Source organism: Plutella xylostella, chromosome 10, assembly GCF_932276165.1.
Source record: "Plutella xylostella chromosome 10, ilPluXylo3.1, whole genome shotgun sequence".
NCBI classification, from domain to species: domain Eukaryota; kingdom Metazoa; phylum Arthropoda; class Insecta; order Lepidoptera; family Plutellidae; genus Plutella; species Plutella xylostella.
In genome coordinates this window covers 4172482-4193256 of record NC_063990.1, presented here as the reverse complement: position 1 = coordinate 4193256, position 20775 = coordinate 4172482, and the positions used below count along the sequence as shown (strand labels likewise).

General features: G+C 39.9%; 1 protein-coding gene across 9 annotated transcripts in view; it reads left to right on the top strand.

Moving 5' to 3' along the window:
• The window catches only part of LOC105385394 (RNA-binding protein Musashi homolog Rbp6), a 405128-nt gene that overhangs the window by 246076 nt on the left and 138277 nt on the right, over positions 1 to 20775 (top strand). For 8 of the 9 annotated variants that reach the window (XM_048623319.1, XM_048623317.1, XM_038117979.2 and 5 more), the window contains one exon: positions 15477 to 15569. In XM_048623319.1, coding sequence (XP_048479276.1) covers positions 15477 to 15569 — 93 coding nt within the window. The remainder of the gene's footprint in view (positions 1 to 15476; positions 15570 to 20775) is intronic. The other variant, XM_048623318.1, reaches the window with a different exon arrangement.

The window sequence follows — 20775 nt, the reverse complement described above, 5'->3', positions numbered from 1 at the left end:
TAGCTAAAATAAAATATGTGTCTTGTCAACCTTATTTTGGAAGCGTTACGAATTATTATCGTTATTCACAATACAAAATCTCATGTAAATACTCATACTTCACTTATATTTCACTAATACAACAAACAGTTCAGTTATAAATATTATTCACATTTATTTTTATATGATTTTATTGGGTACATTATCAGATTTGAATCTGACCTATATTTCAAATCGACTTAGTAGTTCGTGCCTACACTATGAAATCAGTCGACGAAATAACATTAGGCACTTTTATTTGTGCGTCGTGCCTGTTGGCATTTTTCTGACACATCGAAAATCGGACATTAAATATATATCTTTTTAATCAAATATCAAACCCGGCACCTTTAGCTCTTAGTCAGTATTATAAATGCGACACTGCATTTGCTACAAGGCAAACATTTCACATAGTTCCATATTTACTAACTCGTAGCTTTGGCCGTTAATAACTTTTTACTGGAAAATCTAATTTCAAACATGTTTGTTTTGTTTGTAAGGATACACGTTTAATGTGCTTCCGTGAAATTTTCATTATCCCTAGCGACGCTTTAGCGCGTTTGACACATTCATTTTATTCTATCACTGGTTACCGACGAGCTAAGGTTTATAAATAGTTTTGAATGTCCATAATAGGGCAAATATATTATTCTAAAGTATTTTTATTCCTTCTGGAATTTGCAAACGTGACCTAAGAAGTTAGAACAAGAATTAGTATTGCGAAAAACTACACGGATATAACGGGGAAACTTAATTTATATACAGAAGTACTTAAAAAAGTCACACAAATTGCTTTTATTACACCTTCGAATCTCATCAGCCCGTAATGGTCCGAGCCTTAGACCGCTCCCACGGATCCCCACAACACTCTGTCCTCGGCCTTCCTCATTCGTTCAATACCGTCTAACTGTCTAAAGTAATCAGGTTACGTTTTTACATCTGCTATTCCAATAAAATTACATGCAAATTAAATTAACTACCAACCAACCTGCATAATTGCGGCACATAAAAACTTGATAACAATATTATATTTATTGAGGTCAATCACCAGGTACTTAATATTCCAGTTTTATTCGACTTGTATTATTAAGTTTCATTGTTATTGGTATAAAGTGTTTCCATATTTATTATATTTCTAATTTCATCACAGTACAAATCGCAAAAAATATATATTGTTGCTTCACTGTTAATGCCATCTTAACGCCACTACATATTAAACGCGAAACCAAAAGCAACTCAGTGAACATCAACCAACTCCTAACTATCATTAATGTCTTCAATCCGAGAATTTAACCCCATCTTTTTGGTAATGTGAAACTAATGTACGACACACACACAGACGCATCTTCCGTCGTCACTGTTAACAGCAAAGTGATGTTTTCGTCTCAACTAAGAGGTAAACAGTGATATGATCGAATACTGCGGGATTATGATAGATGAAACCTCACTGTCTCACGCACAGGAGTAGCACGGAGACATCAACATCCTCCTTGTATAGATGCCTATAGATATAGTATCGGAGATTAGAGTGGAAATAAGGTACATTATTCTAAGTGACCTCATGATATGACGCATTTCTTTTACCAGCCTAGTATAACTACAAGGTTTTGATTATATGTGTAATGGCAAAATGATTATTTTATTGTGTAGTGACAAAATTAACCAAATCCCTAAGTTTAAACTCAAGTTATGTTCTGTAACAAGTTATTACCTACAAGCTAAAGGGATGAAAGGCAAAATTAAGTAAACATTTGCTGAAGCCGCCGTACATATGAACATAAATTCTTAATTAGATCCAAAAGCGAACGCGTCACATAGATATTAATATTATCTCGATCCGAACTTACATACATCAGTTTCACACTGAGAGTTTCAAAACTTCCCTTATGATGGTACGACATTAATTACTAACCGTTGGCGGGGACTAAAACCCAATAGGACAGTCTATTAAGTTTAGCCGTGTAGATTTACGATCAAACCCTTTCATTAAAGAGATATTAGGGATATAGATAAGCCTATACGCCGCACACTGTCACAGATGTCGGAAGACTATGAAAGCCCTACCTTTCACAAGTGAAACTTCGGCCCAAGATGTTGCTTCAATACAAGTTTCGCTCATAAAACATACAAGCTGTGATTTAGTTTAATAAATATGTCTACAAACTGTCAGTAGTCCGTGAGAAAGGTTGTAGCGATACGTTCTAAGAAATCTTGGCAGCTATGTAAGTTCTCTATCAAGATTTTCTGCGGTGATATTGAAAATTATTATAAAACTAATACAAGGTTCTCGTTAACGAGTACGTTAAATAATACGTTTAAATTATTCACTCTCAGAAATAACTTATAATTTATTTAATAATGTTACAAAGAAGGTACATTATCTTATAGATGTGTTTATTGATTACTATATATTTTTCTTATCAAAAGTGGTAAAGTTAAGACGGACAGGTGCAACTGTATACTGCCTTCCTCTTAACTCAGTCCTATTTTAACCTGTTGCTTTCTTTCTTTGATATAGTCTTTTAGAGATACATAAATCCCGTCTAATGATAAAACATGCCAATAACCTCCCGAAAGAAGTATATTTTTTTATAATTGTATAAACGTAAATAAATACAAAGAGTTAACGTGTTAATGAAGCCGTCTACTCACATCGAGTACGGTAGGAATCGTCTCTTGTTTCATTTTGAACTTACAAAGAGCAATCGATTTTAAAGCTCGCTGGATTGAAAATTATATGACGAGCCTTAGAGAACGGTGCGCGGGGCGCGGGGGGCGTGAGCCGCCAATGCGCTTGCCTTTCGGTTCAGTGGGCTTTCTTTAAATTGGCGACGGTTCGGAGCTGGCCGCTCCGCTTATTGCATCTCCGCCCGCAGCCGCCGCCGCCGCCGCGCCAAGCGACGTCCTCGATATTGCCTCCGCTCGACCTTTAAGCAAATAGAATTTCCCAATCTGTAAATAGAGAATGGCGCTATGTCTAAATCTTCGGTGTATCCTCGCACCGTTTACGACTGGAAGGTAAAACTCAATTTTATAGGTGTTGAGCAACGGTTATGATCGACGGAAAATGTACGCCCGTATATTACGAGAGCTTTTATAGTCTATTTTGGTAAAAAAGTGGACACTTTTTCTAAGCTAAAATGAGTTCGTGATGAAGTAACATTTCGTAACTCTGGCCGTAAGATTGTCTCATTTATGGGTAGTTTCCAACATTCCTTATTCATATACTGGCTAAAGACGACCGAGGCTTGTATTGTGGGTAGAAAAATAACACAAAATGTCGTTTATATTCAGACAAGTGAACGCCAAAAAAGTTGCGTGTCGTGAGGATTTTCATCATGGGACCTATCAAAATAATAATGAGCCCTTCCTTTCTACAGCGCTCCGATATCGTGGCCCGATCTATTTAGTGCCGCTCATTCCCAATCTTTTGTACTTGATTTAATAGACATAATGGTCCGTGTTCTAAATAAAACCTATTACCTGCATATAGTTTCTGAGTCGTAGTATATTTCGGTATAATTTTTGCTACAAATAGGAAGAAAATAGGTCGATTGATTGGAGTGTTTGTTGAAAAGGTTGAGGTTGTGTAGTATTAGCGGAGTCGGGGCGTGGGCCAGGCACATCTGTCGGTACACACACGAGGCCCATTGTCACCGGCGCGAAAAGTCATCACGAATTCCGACCACGATTCCCTCCACGGTTTATAGTCATTTACTAACCTAGAGCCGGTTGTTGCTATTATTCTTGTTCACGTTTGTTTTGTAACGTCGGGTTTAGACCCACGGTGAGGCTTTAAATTAAATTACAGACGCAACTAATTTTGGGATCACAAACATTTTGAATACCCAAATCTGTACACAGTTACGCATATGTAGATTATGTAGTAGGTAAGGAATTTCGTATGATTCCAACTGTAGCAGTTTTCGAAATCGGCTTTTGGTCAATGTCTTTATTGTAATGATAATACAACAATATGTCTTTATTGAAAAACACACAACATTATTACATTACAGAATAAGAGAAAGCACAATAGCACCTTATCGCTAAAAGCGATCTCTTCCTGCTGATATTATTTTTAAAAACTATTTTAAAAAAGAAAACTTTTTGAAACGACTATCTCAGTCTACATATTATATTATTCTATTTTAGTATGTGAAATGGAGACGAATCACTTTAAAAGCTTTATGGCAGGCAGAATTTCAAATTTGATTCTCGATCACAACTTCCATAACACAGTTAGCCAACTGAAATATTGCCTTTTTTTCTTTAACAGAATTGCAATCGTCAGTTTCAACCGTTACATTGAATACTATTTCAGTCACGAATCGAAGGGCAATTAATTTTTTTTCGACATCCGTTGAGCATAATAACGGTGCGATCGGTATTTTTCGAAACACCGGCAAGCGATTTTATTTTATGGAATGTTGCGATGCCTAAAAAGAGTTCCTACGCAAACCAAACGCAAACTTTGCGGCGGCCATTTTGCGTCGGCTGCCACGATTCATTGATCTCGCCCATCGATCCGCGCTGTGTAAGTTAAGCCGCAATCTGAAGCACTAAGCCTATTATAAATGCATCTAGTGTCCAGAAGATAGGCGCGGGGGTTGGTAAGACGATGCTCGGTTAAGCGTCATATCAATCACCATTCTGCGCGAAGCCGGGCCGATCCCTTGGCACTTGGCCTAGATTCCAAATTACACAAATTTACGTAGCTCGCCTAACGGGCCCGTTAGGCGAGCACAGGGATTAGGCGCACGGCGGGCTTACAGCGGCCCGCTCGCCGCCGCCGCCGCCGACATTCCACGCTCAACTGCGATCGGATCTTGTCGAGACCGAGCCTATTTAATTATTTCAAGCTGATTTATTCTTGACGGCAATAGATTGACAGCAAATGCTGCTAAAGTTCACTTCGCGTCCATCCATTATGGAGGCAAATTAGCTCAAACGTCACGAGGAATAAGAAGGAAAGTTTGCTGATGTTTAATCTCAGAAATACGTCCGGGCCGTCGATGATAATGCCCATCAAAAGAGACTGTTTTCTTTAGTAAATTAGTGACGTATATTAGGTACTTACTTAAAAATCATTTACTGTCATTGTAGGTATGTAGTGCTTGTTATGTCGTTTATATTTTTTATAGTGTGATAACAAAGTTAAATGTAAGAGATTGTTTCTATATTTTTGTATGTCTGATTTATATGGTGTTCTATAAAGTAATATTGTATTATATTCTACTTACCTATAACCATGTCCCGGAGTAATGTAGGGATCGCCGTTACTGTAATACCGACTTAATTACTGTCATGTGTTGCTTAATGCTTGGCTATATAGCAGAAACAGTCCTTGAAAAAGAGACCAGATAGGCATATGATGATAACTTTACTCGGATAGTAACTTTAAGGCTGTTTAAATATATTAAAGATAATTTCAAAAATACGACTAGAGCCAATCAATTTAATTTCTTATCAAAATAATTAACTCAATTTCACTGTAAATTATTAAATAATTTCTTATGAACTAAAAAAATATATTCACACAAGCTGTTTGAAATATGTACTCGTATATTTGCTGTGAACTGTCGTCATGAAAAGTCAGGAATTCTAAAAGAAGTCGAGTGTCTTCGTCCACATCGTACATAAACAACGTATTTTGTGTTCGGAAGTCCTGCCGAGGCCGCGTATACACCGGACGTACAGGAAAACGTTCGCATACTTAGTAGGCGTGCCTAAAAGACACTGCGGACTTTAATTCACCCAGAATGGATTACACAAAACCGAAACATGCCACCTGGACACACGACAAACGGCACCACCGAAAGCCGCACGTAGTACGTAGGTAGCTCGCTCGCTTGTGAAACGCTTCGATCACTGAAATTTCTCGGCAAGAATTTGCGTGATATATCGCCACGAGATATTAAAAGCCGGCACCTAGTTCTGGTTAATCTCATTAAAATTCTAATCATAATTCACGCGACGTCGAACGACGAAATTATTTTCAGATCGGCCCTCAGCCTTGTCCGTCGCCAAATTAGTTACGGAATTATTCTTGTCAATCCACTGCCGGTTTTATTTTTACCGCGACATCCTCGTATCGGGAGCCCAACAGTTGTGCAACCGTGTTTACAAATAAGAAAACGTCGATGAGCCGAGTGCGTAATAAATTTTATAACTCGGCATCGGTTTCAATTCGGATGTAATAATAATATATCGGTTAGAATATCGAAATGTACCAGTAGCGCTCAGTCGTGGCTGAAAATAGACCCTCATCAAAGACAAGCAGGTCTGCAGCTGTAAATCCGCTTCAGTGTGGCCTGTCTGCATTATAAATTGTACGTACAAGTTCGTATGGTGATATTACTGAGCAGTCGCTGTTTCGACTCAACCCTGTGCGTGTTATGTCACCACGTTCATTTGTGTTTTCTATTGAAGTGTCAGGGACAGAGTGTTGTATAATTAACTTGTCTTGGGGACACCCTCAATTATTCATTAAACCGATCATCTACTACGCCTGCCTAGGATTAAGCTTCATACTTTTTTTCCTTGCACCAAGTAAGTATCCATTCAATTTTATTCACTCAACCACATTTCCACCCTCGCTTGCGAAACCACCGCTAAGGTCATTCGTTTTATCTCCTCAGCATAATTCCGCTGCGTCACCCTCTTGACTAACGAACTATGGGTATGATAATTTGAGCCAGATTGCATTTGATGAAACGCTGCCCAGCGCGCCCGCACTCGAGACGACCACGCTGCATAGATTTGCATTTTACCGTTTTGATACTCGCGCCAGTGTGCCCGCTCTACTTGTTTTACCCCATTTTGAGTCTAAATATCCTTCTTAAACGGTTAAAACTGCTTTTTGTTTAATATTTATTAAGTATTTTTTCATAAAGTAAATAAATAATTATCTTTGTTTATCAACCCGGGTTTCAGACACAAAAAAAAACCAATAAACGAGTCCATACCGCACAACTTTTTCCCTGAAACGGGGAATGAATTATTTGATAACTGGAAACATAGTGCTGAGCGAATATTCATCGCAGTGGTGTCGGGCACTTACGTACTAGTATCTTTTAAATTGGATGCGGGGAGGTGAAGTGCGGGGCGGGCGGGGGGCCCGTCCATGACTCTCAAGTGCTGGCGCGTGCTCGAGTGGCTCCCTCTGTGCGCCTGCGCAACACCGACGGCCACGCATCTCCATCACTCTGTTCCACCGTCACTACCGGTGCATAATGACACTTCAGACAGTTGATAATTATTTTTTTCTAACCAAAAGGGTTATTTAAAAACGAGTTAGGGGGATCGAAATCGCAAAGTTGTCTAAAGTCGCTACGTGATATTTTGTGAAGTTGCGGCGCGGAAGTCCGCCATATTGCGGCGTGTCAGCTGGCCGGACTAGTTGTCATCACTGAAGTTTCTTAGAACTTCATGGATGTGCCCAACATCGAGCAGGACGAAATTTATGAGTCCCCTGTATAAGTTTAATTACAATTAATGTTTAGCCGACACATACATGCGAGAGACTATTGATTTTGGAACCAATATTTGATTCGCCGAATACGATTTCTAAAATTGAGAGGATTGAACCCGCACTGTAGTACTAGGAATAAATCATGCGTCTAACGTGACCAGTGAAGAGGAAAGAGGGGTGGAAATATGCTATAGCGCGAGTCCATAGTCCAACGCGAAATGACAACCCACTCGGCTTACTCAAATACCACCGCCACATTCTATTTTGTCATTCAGTCACGCCGGACAATACCCCTAGTAATCCGCTTCAATAAACGAAATGAAGCCCTTACTGTAACATGCATTGTAGGTTCATGGATCACACCTGAGCGCATCTAGTAGCTGTATACTTTTTTCAATAGGTAGAAAATTCTGTAAATGAAGAGGAAATTATGTAACAATTTAAGGCGGAGAATCCCAATCTTAGTTACGGAAGTTTTTGAAAAGTTATTGGCTCTCATCTTTTTTACCATAAAATCATAAAAGTTTCGCTGAGTCGCGAGCACTCGCGCTGCGCGTGTGGGTGTGTGTGTGTATGTGCTTGTGTGTGTGTGTGCGTGTACACACCCGTTTCGGTGTAAGTGTAATGTAGGAGCTCATACAAACATGTGGTAATTTAATATCGTTTGAACTTTAATCCTGCAATGCGCCATTTTCGAAACTCACTATCAAATTAAAAGCAATAAACCAATTTGGAAAAACGTAATTTTGATGCCATTTCCCCAAATTATAATACTTCGCAGGGTAATTTAAATAAGCGATATGGTGTTAATGCACGATTACTAGCTTTGTATGTATTAACGGCAGCGTATTTAATCAAATCTGTACTTATCATAAGAAAATGCTTTTAGGAGGAAATAATAAAGTACCTACATATGTTCATATAAGACAAACAACACACTACAACTTGTCTTTAAACTAATACCTCCGTACATCCACCTTTAGTATAATTAAAGTGTGGGCAACCCCAGTTTAAGTTTAATCCTGTAGCCTCTTGACACCGCCCCCCCCCCCCCCTAGGGGGAGCTTATTTTGTTCGTCAACAGTGTCGACTGAATACTATCGGCTAAAGCTGAGATAAAACGCCCCACGTATACTGAACGTGCCATACAAATTGCAGCTTTAGCTTCTAAGCAACACGAATTACATTCGCTCCGTTATCGTTTCTTTTATTTGGCTGTCGGAAAAAACAGGGCTCCAAGACACATAGGATTCAGTGAGACGACATCATTCATACGGCTTGCACATTTAGTAAGCAGGACTCGTAGTCGACGCGTCGGTTGTTACAGTAGTTTGTATTTATTTACTCATACAAATTGCGGGCCATACACATACATAACATGCGCGCGACAGTAAGTACGGCACGAGTAAGTTTTCTCCGCGAGACTTGAGCAACGCGCCACAAAAAATATAATGTAAAAAGCAACATTCGCACTTAGCGTGCTCTCTATTGCTATGTTTGAACGTTATGTTACACCCCTGGGCCGTCGGTTTAAACTGTTAACATGGACAAAAAGCTGCTTAATTACACACACGGCGCACCAATTTAGATAACACATCGTCCGAGTTATTATCGTGAAAAGTGTTCCATAAAGTTTATTAAAGTATGCAAAACAACAATCACGCATATCGATTCAGGACTTCGGTAACGGTGATTTTATGCAAATGAACAACGAAATTACATTTAGACTTGTGTGTGACTGGGTTAAGGTCGGCACTTCTGTCTCGTGTCCGAATTGCCCCCTGCTCTTTAATGAATGCTCTTAGCAACCCCACAGCGGCTTACTACATTTAGGTCCTTATTACGCATTCTCGACATTTGCTTAATGTATGAATTTGAAAGAGCGGACCATGTTGATGGCTCTCGAAACAGAATAAGTGCTACGGTCGCGGCTCCAGCCTACGCATTCATTATTCACTTTTTTGTTTCGCCCTTCTTCGGCTTATAATTTGACTCGAAACATAAAATCAAGTTTTATTTCATTATACGTGGTAGGTATGCCTCAGAAAAATGAAACAAAATTTGAGAGCAACTTGTATTTTTCACTGTTAATAGAAGCAAAGAAAATTATATTCAATGTAAATCAGAACGCGAATCATTTATCTTTATCCTTATTAAAAATGAGAGTGCTCTTCGTTTTACGACGGTAATTAATGATAAAGCTCTTCCAGTACACCTATAGATCGTATTCGTACATACCTACCTAAATAATGTTATTTGTTTTATTTTTCGCTTCGTCGCATTATGGGCTCGATCGACGCGTGAACCCTACACTCATATCAGCGCGTAATACGAACAAAGCAGCGTCGCAGTCAATCCCGACAATAGCCCGAGGTTGCTGCCGCCGTAGTTTTTCGCATTTAGTGCAAGTAGGGGGCTGAAAGCGGCAGGCATCTCGCCTAGCTTTCATCCACTCACGGGGTGCGACTGCATAAAAGAAAGTATGTAAATACGCGACTATCAAAGAACCCCTTTTGGACGCATTTTTCGATGTTTCGAACGATTTTCGATGACGAGTGCTTAGTCGGTGCATTTCACCGGCATTGTTTCGCGAGTGAAGCGCTACTCTTTTTTCGAGAGGCCCCTGAATAGGGAGAGTATATTTTAGGACTACTCTTAGGAGCATCAAGTGGGCTTATCTTTTGAGTAACAAAGTACGTCTGGGCTCCTTTTAAATCTACATTTGCTTCGGAAAGAGCTCTTTTGAATACATACAAAATTTATTTCAAAAGTCTGTGTTATACAAAAAAACCTTCGTATCCATGTGTATAAATTTCTTGTTCTGCGAGTAGATCTGTAGCTATTGAAAGTCCTGAAAGGAAAAGTCCTTTGTTCGACAGCGTAGAGAGGCCGCGTGCTAGTAATAGGAGAAAAAAAAGTCGGGAGAAAAAAAGAAACACCGGAGACATTTCTATTCTACACTATTCCAGTATCGGGAAAGAAACTAGACTGTCTAGTAGGTACATAGAAGTACAGATTTTATAGAGTAACTATTATAATTTCATGAATTCACTTTGGTGTATTTAATAACCATGTTTTCCCATTTATGTTCCCATGTCAAGTGATCAGTTTGTACCTAACTAATTACAAATACAAAGCTGAAAAAAATATGTCTCAAAATTAAATTTGCAGAAAAACTTTGAGTGGTATGAAACCAAATGCAAGAAATTTCAATACCACAGTTAACGTGAAATGATAAGCGTTCATTTAGCTTACACATGGCAGAGATGCACAGCTGAGATTAATATCAAGGCGAGTGTTACTGAAGCAAAGGAGTAATATTGCTTCGTTAATGTCTAGCATTTAGTACGTACGTGAATCGTGTCTGCCGAGTGTCTCCGAGACCGCATCTGCCACTGTAACAAGACAGTGCACCCTAAGCCCAGGAATCATTTGCTATCCAGACGATACGCTCTTTGTATTGTCACGAGCGGAGGTCTTGCCAAGCGCCCCGTACTGTGCCTAATGACCTGTGAAGCTGATAAAGTGTACGATGCGTCTGCAGGATCACCTTCTATCTGAGCCGCACGTGCCACATTAACAGATATAGCTACAGAGGGAACAATATTGATCGCTCACAATAACGGCCAAAAGCAATGTTTGCTAAAGAGGAATCGATTTGCCGGCCAGAAAACGTTTGATGCCGAACATTTCAATGGAGACAGTATGCTTTGTTACATGAAAAAGCTGTCCGTCAAAGATCATTCCATAGACTTTGTAATAATGAAAAATTGGGGCCTCAAAGGGCAGGTTTATTCAGGAAGACAAAGGACGTGCGAGCGTGACCTCAGGCTGTAGGCAAACAAAAATGAAATGCAACGTTAACATGGCTGGGTAGACGACCTTTTCCCTCAACGACGAAGCGCCATGAGGTACTTTTAAAATTGTCCGGGTAAAAATTTGATGAATACGATTATGTGTATCCTAGTTCCCCTGCTTCGTCACAGAGCAAACTCAAACAAGAATTAATTGTATAATCAAATGAAAATGGTACACGGCTGTTAATTTATCTACCTAAGAGATGCCTTTGTGATCACATCTTTCATTAAATTTCTAAATGTAATATCTCCTTTTATTGTCTCATAAAATTCATGAAAAAAACACAACATAGGTACATTTCAACTGAGTAGTGAAAGAAAACGCTTCTACTCTAATGCCGAGTTTTGCGCTTACGGATTCCTTTCTTATTAGGGGTAGCTTAGACTGAATTTCGCGCAATAAAATCTGCTCGCTAGTAAATAGCAGCGCTCGCGTTGACGTCGCATTTTGTTTTAGACTTATTTAAAGTGTTGCAGTTTTGCTGCGTGCAGGTGAAAACATAAAAGTTTCAGCGGGGCTCAGTATGAATTGAGTTAGAGAGTAGCGGCGGCCGCGGCGTAAAGGGACACAGCGCCCGTTGCTGTCGTAATTGATGTGTGTAGCTTTTTGTCGTCCGCGGCTGTTTGCTGTTTGCCGTCGCCTGTGGTCAAGTTAGACGAAATTAAATTGTTGTACCTATTTTTTTTTCAAAACGAAATGACTGCGGCGGACGAGTCCTGTTAACGAGAGGACGGATAATGTCGTTTGGTGCCCGACCGCTGACTGTGTGTGGGGCAAACACGGCTGAAATTTTGAAATATGAGACACTAGAGCACAGCCTAATTTTCGGCAATGCATTATAAACGTTGCGAGTGGGACGCGTTTTATTTTTGAGAACAACAAGGGAGGGATATTAATAACAGTCCAATTTGAATTTGGAATAAGGAACTTATTTAATATTTAAGGTTGATAATGCCGGGTTCATGTCAATTAGTGACTGAAGTGACCCTCAGCGTTGCCAGTAGGTCTTGTGTCTCTACTTCGGGTCAACGCCAACAATTAATTTAAGCAATCACAGGTAGGTAGCGTGTTCCAATTTAGAGCGAGCCAAAAATTGGATATGCGGTGAATATTAATTTTCCCGGGAGGCTCTGCGTTGTCCACATTTAAGGTAATTGCCAACAGTTTTGGCTGACGTGGCCGGCCTGTCGTTAAAGCCGACACGGCCACAAAACCCATCGGGTTGCCCTTTATAATCCGGCTAATAAATGCCACTTTATCAAATATTTATCATTCACATTGTATCGGCATTCAGCTGTGTTATAATTCCTTACCGAATATCTGCTATTTAAGCATGCTACACCCTGTTGATTGTGATAGACCCTAATACTTACATACTTAAAAATTCATAATGCCTACCCCGCAAGGGAGTACATTAGTACAAGGCGTGAGTGTGTGTGTGTGTGTTTTTTTTAATATTTTACATAACATTTACAATAAAAACACAAGTGTACCTAACACAAGTATCGTTTCATGTTGAATAATCAATATTTCCAAATAGACAGCCAATAATCGACGTGCCAGTCAAAATATCTCGGATGCTTTCCAAACGATCGTTTTAGAATTGCGTCGCTGCGCCCAAAGGCCGAGCTGTCACAATTCCTGACCACCTAACGTTATAGAGCTACCTGTTGTACGATAAGTGTGTATGTATGTGTATGTGTGTGTGTGTGTGTGTGGCAGGACCCACCCGCCCTCCGCTTATGACCCTTTCCGCACTTCCGAAACAATCCCCCAAATAGAGGGACATATCTCTCTGGCCGGTGACATAATGGCCTTGTCAATTTTGCCTATTGATGTGAAGCCTATGTGTTGTCATGACGCTCTATTACATACGAGAATTCGTTATAATACGATCAAAATATATTTTGATAATTAAATGCAAAGTTTTGATATAAAATTATGAAAGAATTAACCACAGCACTTGAAATTCCCTTAATCAATTTAAAGCTGAACTCCTAGCGGAATTCTATGCCGGTACGCAGTAAAATTAAACGGTCGAAAAAGAAGTTTGCTTTGGAACGGTACCGTGACGGGGGTGTCGGGAAATGTTGTGACACTTGAGATTTACCGGAGGGCGGCGGTGGGGCGAGGGGGGAGGCACTTGGACACGTCCCGCCCCCGCGCCCGCCGCTACCCCGCGACCCCCTGCCACTTACTCATCATTTATATTTGAGTGTGATTTCGTTTGGGATCGTCACAGAGCTCGGCCGGCCCTACTCACTTACATTACGTTACCGAATCTTATTTTATTCAATTTCCAGTGAGCTATTATCTTTCGCCTCTCATAGTAATAGGGCTTCGTTTCCGTGGCCCGTGATTATATTTCTTTGGACTTCTGCCGTTTGGTCGGCTATGTTGTTTGTTTACTTGTTTAAGTTTTTCCCCTGAGTCTTTGAGTTCAAAATGTAAATTTAATTCCCCTACTTTAATCTATTAAAGCGGCCGAGTTAAAAATGCAGCAAATTTAAAATCCCCCGAGTACAAATATGATGTACAAAATCCACACTAATCCCTTTTAATAAACAACATTTCGTCCACTCTGTATTCTGTATTTCACAAATAAAACGAACTTGGTCTGCTGTTGCTATGTGCGAGGGTTTATTTCAAGAATGTACATTAAAAAATAAATACTTACGTACAGTACACATTTTAACTTTTATACTGTGCAAGTCTCTTTTTACTTTTAAAAGTGACTGTTTTATTTCATGACACATACATTTTAGAATTGCTTTGTACTTTATGAAGTATTATATAATTTACAAACTCTGCCTACCCCGCAAAGGGAGTACATTAGTACAAGGTGTGAGTGTTTATCTTTTTATTTTATATAGGTATATATAATATATATATAATATTTTGTTAATATTATATATATATAATATATATATATATAATTAACAAAATATTAAGTGGTATAGTTTTAGTTATGTACATAGGTTTAGTTTGTATAATATATAGGTAGTTTAGTTTGTAATTGTAATTTATATAAATATTAATATTACAATTATTATTAATTAACAAAATATTAGGTGAGTAGTTGTTTTATCCATCCCAGCGGCGGCGGCGGAGGCGGCGCCGGGGGAGCTAGCACGGCTTGCCACGACTCCGCCGGTCTCAATTAGTCTGTAAGAACAAAAGACCCGACGTGAATCCAGACAGCTATTGATAGCTCGTTCTGACGTACTTTTTGCCTCATTATTGCCGGCATAAATATTCATAGCGGAAACAGCCTTTGAGATCGATTCTGTCTCGATATTGATATTAAAATGAAGCCTCTTCACTTTTAAACAATATTAAAATATTTTCAAACAAAATGTTACAAGGCAGTGTCAAGTGTATTAAAATCAACTGAATTCGCTCTCCAGCACGAGTATCCGAGTTCCAAACCGGGTTCTTTTGCACTGAAACGCTACAATTTAGCATAAGTAGAAGCTCGAACCATAAAACCGCCGCATTTATTGTTCTGTGCAGAGAACAAACACTGTTTCGTTATACTAAGTAAACAAGTTAGAATGGAACGCAGAATAGTAAACGTCGGTTAATAACGAACGCTACGCCCACTGTCGAGCGAGATAACGCACACTGCCGCACGGCAATGTCACTTTACAAAATAATTAATGAAATTAATTTATAATAAACATTTAATTGCAAAATAAATAGGTAAGCAATAAGTACCTAATGTCTTGCGTGTATCGTCGCTACGTAGACGCGGCCAGCTGACGTCACCGTAGTATAGATTTTTTATCGTCGGTTCTAAAATAGAGAGTCTACGTCTGCACCGAATGTTTTATTTATGCAATAATGGGTACTGCTGGTAAGTTAGCATTGGCGGTCTCCCACTCTATCTCGCGCAGCCATTATGAGATCTTCAGAAACGCTCAGCTTACCCCTGGGGAGGATTGTATAATAAATTTCGTGTAATTATTCGAACGCGAACCGCTGCCGCTGTGCGTTGCGTATTCTGCATCAATTGTTTTTTCGTTAGTTCGCACAACTTGTGTTTCTCATTAGTACGGTCCGTACTGTAGTATTGAAGCGGTCTATTTCATAAATGAATATTATTGTCTTATTTTGTTTTTTGCTTCAGATGGTGACCAGAACAAAGAAAATCTTCGTAGGTGGACTCTCAGCACCCACGACTCTGGAGGATGTAAAGAACTACTTCGAACAGTTTGGCCCGGTAAGTAAATTTATTATCTAATACTCAATGTACCTAGGCATTTAATTGAAGCAGATATTTAATATTCAGATACTATAAATAATCTTACCAACGCACCAAAAAGTAAGGGTCCGCAGTCCGCACTTTATAATAGGCTGCTGAATTTCTTATTTCTATGCCTACCTTTATTTGAACTGAAAATTCTGGTTTCGAAAGCAAAATATAAAGGATACAAGAGTTCTTTGCACAAACCCTAAATAAATATTGGTGGTGGTTAGGACGTAGCGGCCGCTGAAGAAATGAAAATAAAATGTACACTAAGCAAGAAACCCACTATTTAATTGGAAATAAATGAGGGAAAGGTCAGAAGGTAACTCGGCATACAATTAATATGTAATCAATAATGTAGACGCCATGACTTATGACATTACAGAATTGGATATTTTAGTTCGAAACCTTGTATTGTAGTATAAAGAAAGTCAGCAAGGAGGCTGTATTTTAATGTATTCCAATTAAAACAGATAAGAAAATTTGCTAACTAGGGATTCCGCACTTGACATGCGCCACGCCACGCGTCGGGAGGGCGTGATGCCAACTTCTCACAAATTTAATTTACACGCAACTTTCTGGAAAATTGAACTGAATTTGCCCCGTCATCTCGCAGTTGATGTAAAGCAACGCTGAATTGCCTTCAGTTTAACCTTTCCGACCACATAGTGTGACACGTTTTATGGAAATTGAATTTAAAGCAAGCAGAGTAGGATGTAATTAATATTATGCTTTTCTAATCGTATACAAAAGCTATTCTTTCTACTGTACTTGCCATTGATTTTATTAATTAATGAAAATACAATGACGACTCAATCAAGAGACAATCGCTTTGTCGTATTATCGAGACAGCCCTAGTCTATGTCGCATCTCGGATACTAGGGCTGTGCCCCACTGCCGATGCCGGTGCTTAAGGGATACTCGACCGTCAGTTGTCGACTGAAGGTCCGGAGTTGCGTGTGACAGCGTGGTGCCTGCGAGTCTGCGATAAGTTCCCCTTTGTCTGAAGGCCGCGACTTCTCGGTTCAGGTGTCTATCTTTAAAAGTTTCGCTGTAATTAGTTCAATATCCAGCGTGGATGCAGACTAAGGAGCTTGCCTGGATCCCGCGCGGCGGCGGCGGCGGCGGGGAGGCATTGTGCACGGCTCACGGACGGCTCAGCGTAATCGCCGCTCGCCAGCCCTCGACTCTATTACCTATTATGAGAGTTTAGAATAACGAACGCTTTTTGACTCAATGTGATTGATGCCGAGACGAACATCAACCATCTTAAAGGACTTTTATGAACGCCTCTCTCGATTTTTTTTCTCAAATTGGAAGCCTAATGCAAAGTTCTTTTTCGTAGCTTACCCTTTATTGCGGTAGTTAAAGTTATTACAGTTCTGAACTTTAATGGTGGCAAAGTTTTTGTTCAACGCACAGCCTTTATTTATCCGTTGCTGTAAATTTTATGACGCTAGAACGTCTATTCCCGACATGCATATATAACGACTATCATTACATCCAAGAACGCTCACTCCGGAATTCTGATTACGAATTAATTCAATAACATTCAACCCGTGCACTGTGCTCCCGGCTCGGCATTATTCGGTGAGGGTATCACATTTTGAATAAGTTTAATTAACAATCTAGTCGCTTGTGTAGGTGTGTTCATTAGTGTGTTTGTGGATAAACAGAGCGCGATGGGAGCGCCAAGGCGGTGCGTGGAGGGACGTGTCCGCACGCGCAGCGTCGATACGCGCGGCCCACGTGCGGGCTTTCCGAATGCAAACTGTCTCGGAATATCAAATGAGCCACTTAAATACCGAACACAATGACTACGCCCACCTGAAGCAAAGGCCACGGGACGTGTGCACGCAACGCCGTCGTAAATGAAAGGAGCCGGGTCGGGGCCGAAGGGAGGGTTAGGTAACGATTTCCTCCAGATAATGGAGAATTTTTTGATGGAAGTCGCTCGACTACTTTGATTTCTCAAGGATTTCAGATTGACGGCCGAACCTGCCCGGCTCGGGTCCGTTTCCTATCACATGCATAACACCGATCCATTTGTTAGTTCTTTTGCCGGAGGGCATTCTTTCTCAAACTTCTCTCCATTTGGAACTTTCAAGTGGGACTATGAAAGTTAAAAGTAAAGAGTTATGGAGATAACGTGCCCCAACTAGCTTAATCTGCACAGCTGTGGCGAGTGCAAAAAGAAGCAGATTGCAAGCAGATAATTTAATGGCGCTGGACGCTTAAAGTAACACAAACACGTACGTGGAATTACTTCCGACTATACATTTTCTGAAACGGTTTTTAGGAAAGGGTAATTTGCCGAATCCAGTTGGCTATAATGTGCTGTTCACGAAACTCCCGTTAAGTACTGTAGAGAGTAATAATACATTTCTCTGAGCGCCATCTAAGAGGACTGTAGCGCTTATAATCGCCTTATGTAATGTTAGCCGAAGAGCTTGCGTCATGAGGGATTCTTAAACTCAGTTACAATATTTATTAGGTTTTGTTTATTAAATAAAAATAATGACTGGTTTTACTACACATAATGTAAAAAATCTGCTCTTTCAACCACCTATGTATGTAGTCCTTTTTGTTTCAAAACTTGTTTAATTATAATAACGTTCCACATTACATGCAGGTAGAGTTTAAGGTACGAATCTACAAGTGGCAAATTAACTTGTTGCTGACTTTTCTAGGACGAGATATGCAGTTGAAAATTGTATCATCGTCGAAGCGTAAGATCGTATTAAATTTTTCATTCCGTGAGATTATATTTCTATCAATATCCGCGCAGCTGGGTTTATTAATTGGCCAGAGAGAACGGAGTGAAGCACTTGTTCGTGGTAACCGGACTTGAGCGAAACTGCAGTGGGTCTGATTCTCGGCTGCAGTTCTCAGGGTAAACTAACAAGCAGTAACAAGGCTTTGATCGCCAGTTTAACAGATAAATCTGGCTATTGACTCGGAATTCTATAGGCCATCTCGTATGTCAGTACCGGCGGAGTATCTTCATTTAGTGGCGAAATTGGACCTGTCCTATAAGTGGACGTCTCATGTCACTCAAAATTACTAGGTCAATGATTCCTGATCTTAAACCGTTGTCGTTGTATGTACAGTAATAGCCACAGTAACCAGTTTGTGACCATTCATAATAAACGTATACCCAATAAAATGCTTTTTGAACTGAAATGGAATATTAATTATTGCTGTAGCTTACTTTAGCCATAGTAAAGTTAAAAATAAACCGCGAAATTAGAAATGTGCATATGATGTTTCTATTAAACTCTCGTTAGATGCAGCTCGAGCTATAAGCTACACTCTTAATGTTATATACTTGTAGATAATGACTCTACCTTTCCCATTAATAACAATTTTACAGTACCACCAGAAATAAGTCATTCGGAGACTATTTTACCGTTGGAAAGGAAAGTAGACTTGTTTCTCTTATATATTTAAATCGTAGTCGAATTCATTTGAAAGTCGGTCGTAGTCTGCTCCAAGTGGCTGACTTAAAAATTAATTAGCCAACGACCGGTGTAATCTGAAAAGCCTATGCCGTTAAATGGTAGGACTTCGTTCGTTTGAAAACGATCGCTGTTGTTGGGTACAAAGGTACAGTTTCAATTGTCAGTGGCTCGCTACATGGGCTCTTCTGTCTGGTTCAACGCAACAAGCCTTACTTACTGACTTTTTACTCTCCGTCTGCGATGAAACAAAAATAAGGGTGATGATAATTTTATCTGGTATATAAGATACTCATTATTAGTTTCACCTGTACTTCCTGTGCGTTGATCGGTAGAAAATACTTTTAGCATTAAGTCCACCCTTTGCACTTTGTATACATATTTGTGCAACAACGAATTAAAGAAATATAATTTTATGTTAACGTTTATGTTCAATAATGTTATTTCAACTCACAGGTAGACTTATGTTAGTTAGCGTTTATGAAAGCCAACTGTACTAATGAGAATAGTTTTGTTTAGTTCCAGCTCAGTGGTTTCGAGGCTGGCTTTCTAATCTGTTGTTGAAACAAATTACAGTGTAGTTTCTTGAAATCTGATGCCTTACTCGTATATTACTAGATCAAGGCTTTCCGTTAGCTAACGATGAAGTTTCCAACCAATATAAAGTTTTGGAGAGAGCTTCGCTAAGCGCCGCACGCACAGGAGCCGGCGGGGCGGGTGCGGGGCGCGGGCGGCGCGGGCGCGGGGCGCGGGCGGCGCAGGGTGTCTTTGATAAAGTTCCGTTGCATGCTTGATTCGCTATTGTTTTAGCCGTCGAGAAAGTCCCAACTATGACCGTCGTCGCCAGTTTCACCCAATAACTTGATACGCAAGTGTGTTGCCTTCCGCTACAACTTGCACGATCACTTGTTATTAACTTAACATATGCTCTTAAGTTTGGTATCGGTTATCGACATGTTCTCTTGAGTGGCGCATATTGAAACAGCACTGCAAATGGCGACTGGAAATTGGTCGTGCTGAGTTTGCTTCGAAGATTTTAGTCAATATTGTATTAGTTAACAATATGCTTAGGAGTCTATTGTTATTTGAATTTTAAAGTTACTTAAGTAATTTTAAGATGGTGAGGCTGAAAAATATGAGGAAGCCATACGGGTTTAAATTAGATGTGAAACGTACATGAAACTCCGATCACATATGCGCAATATCTGCACGAAGCAGAAGTGGGACTGAAAGCGGCTTCCACGCACCAGATGAATGTAATATAAGACGCAATGGCTCCGCCGGAGACGCCCATCATATTGAATATTGCACTGCATTCATGGATATTCGAGCTGTTCACTTCCATCTTGGAACACGGAAAATCGAAAGACTCATATTCGACGGAAAAGTTATTTCGAAACTCCAAATTTTACCTGAATATTGAAATCTAAGTAACACAATATTGCGGGAACGCTGTAACGGTTTGCAAAGCCGACGGTGGATTAAAGCGAAGTTTAAGCCGAAATAGACACATGTGAAACAAAGTTAGGCTCGGGAGGGCAAGCAAACATCATCGTTCGCTATGTCGAGTGGAATTCGCGTTTGATTCGGCATAATCTAGGGTATATCAGTCGGTTACAACGTATCTGGGTTGTCGTTTGTCTTGAGCGGTGTTCGGTGCGGGCAGATCGTGCATTGTTCCAGCATTAGCGAGGGCGGCCGAATGGCTGGATGTCTGAAAT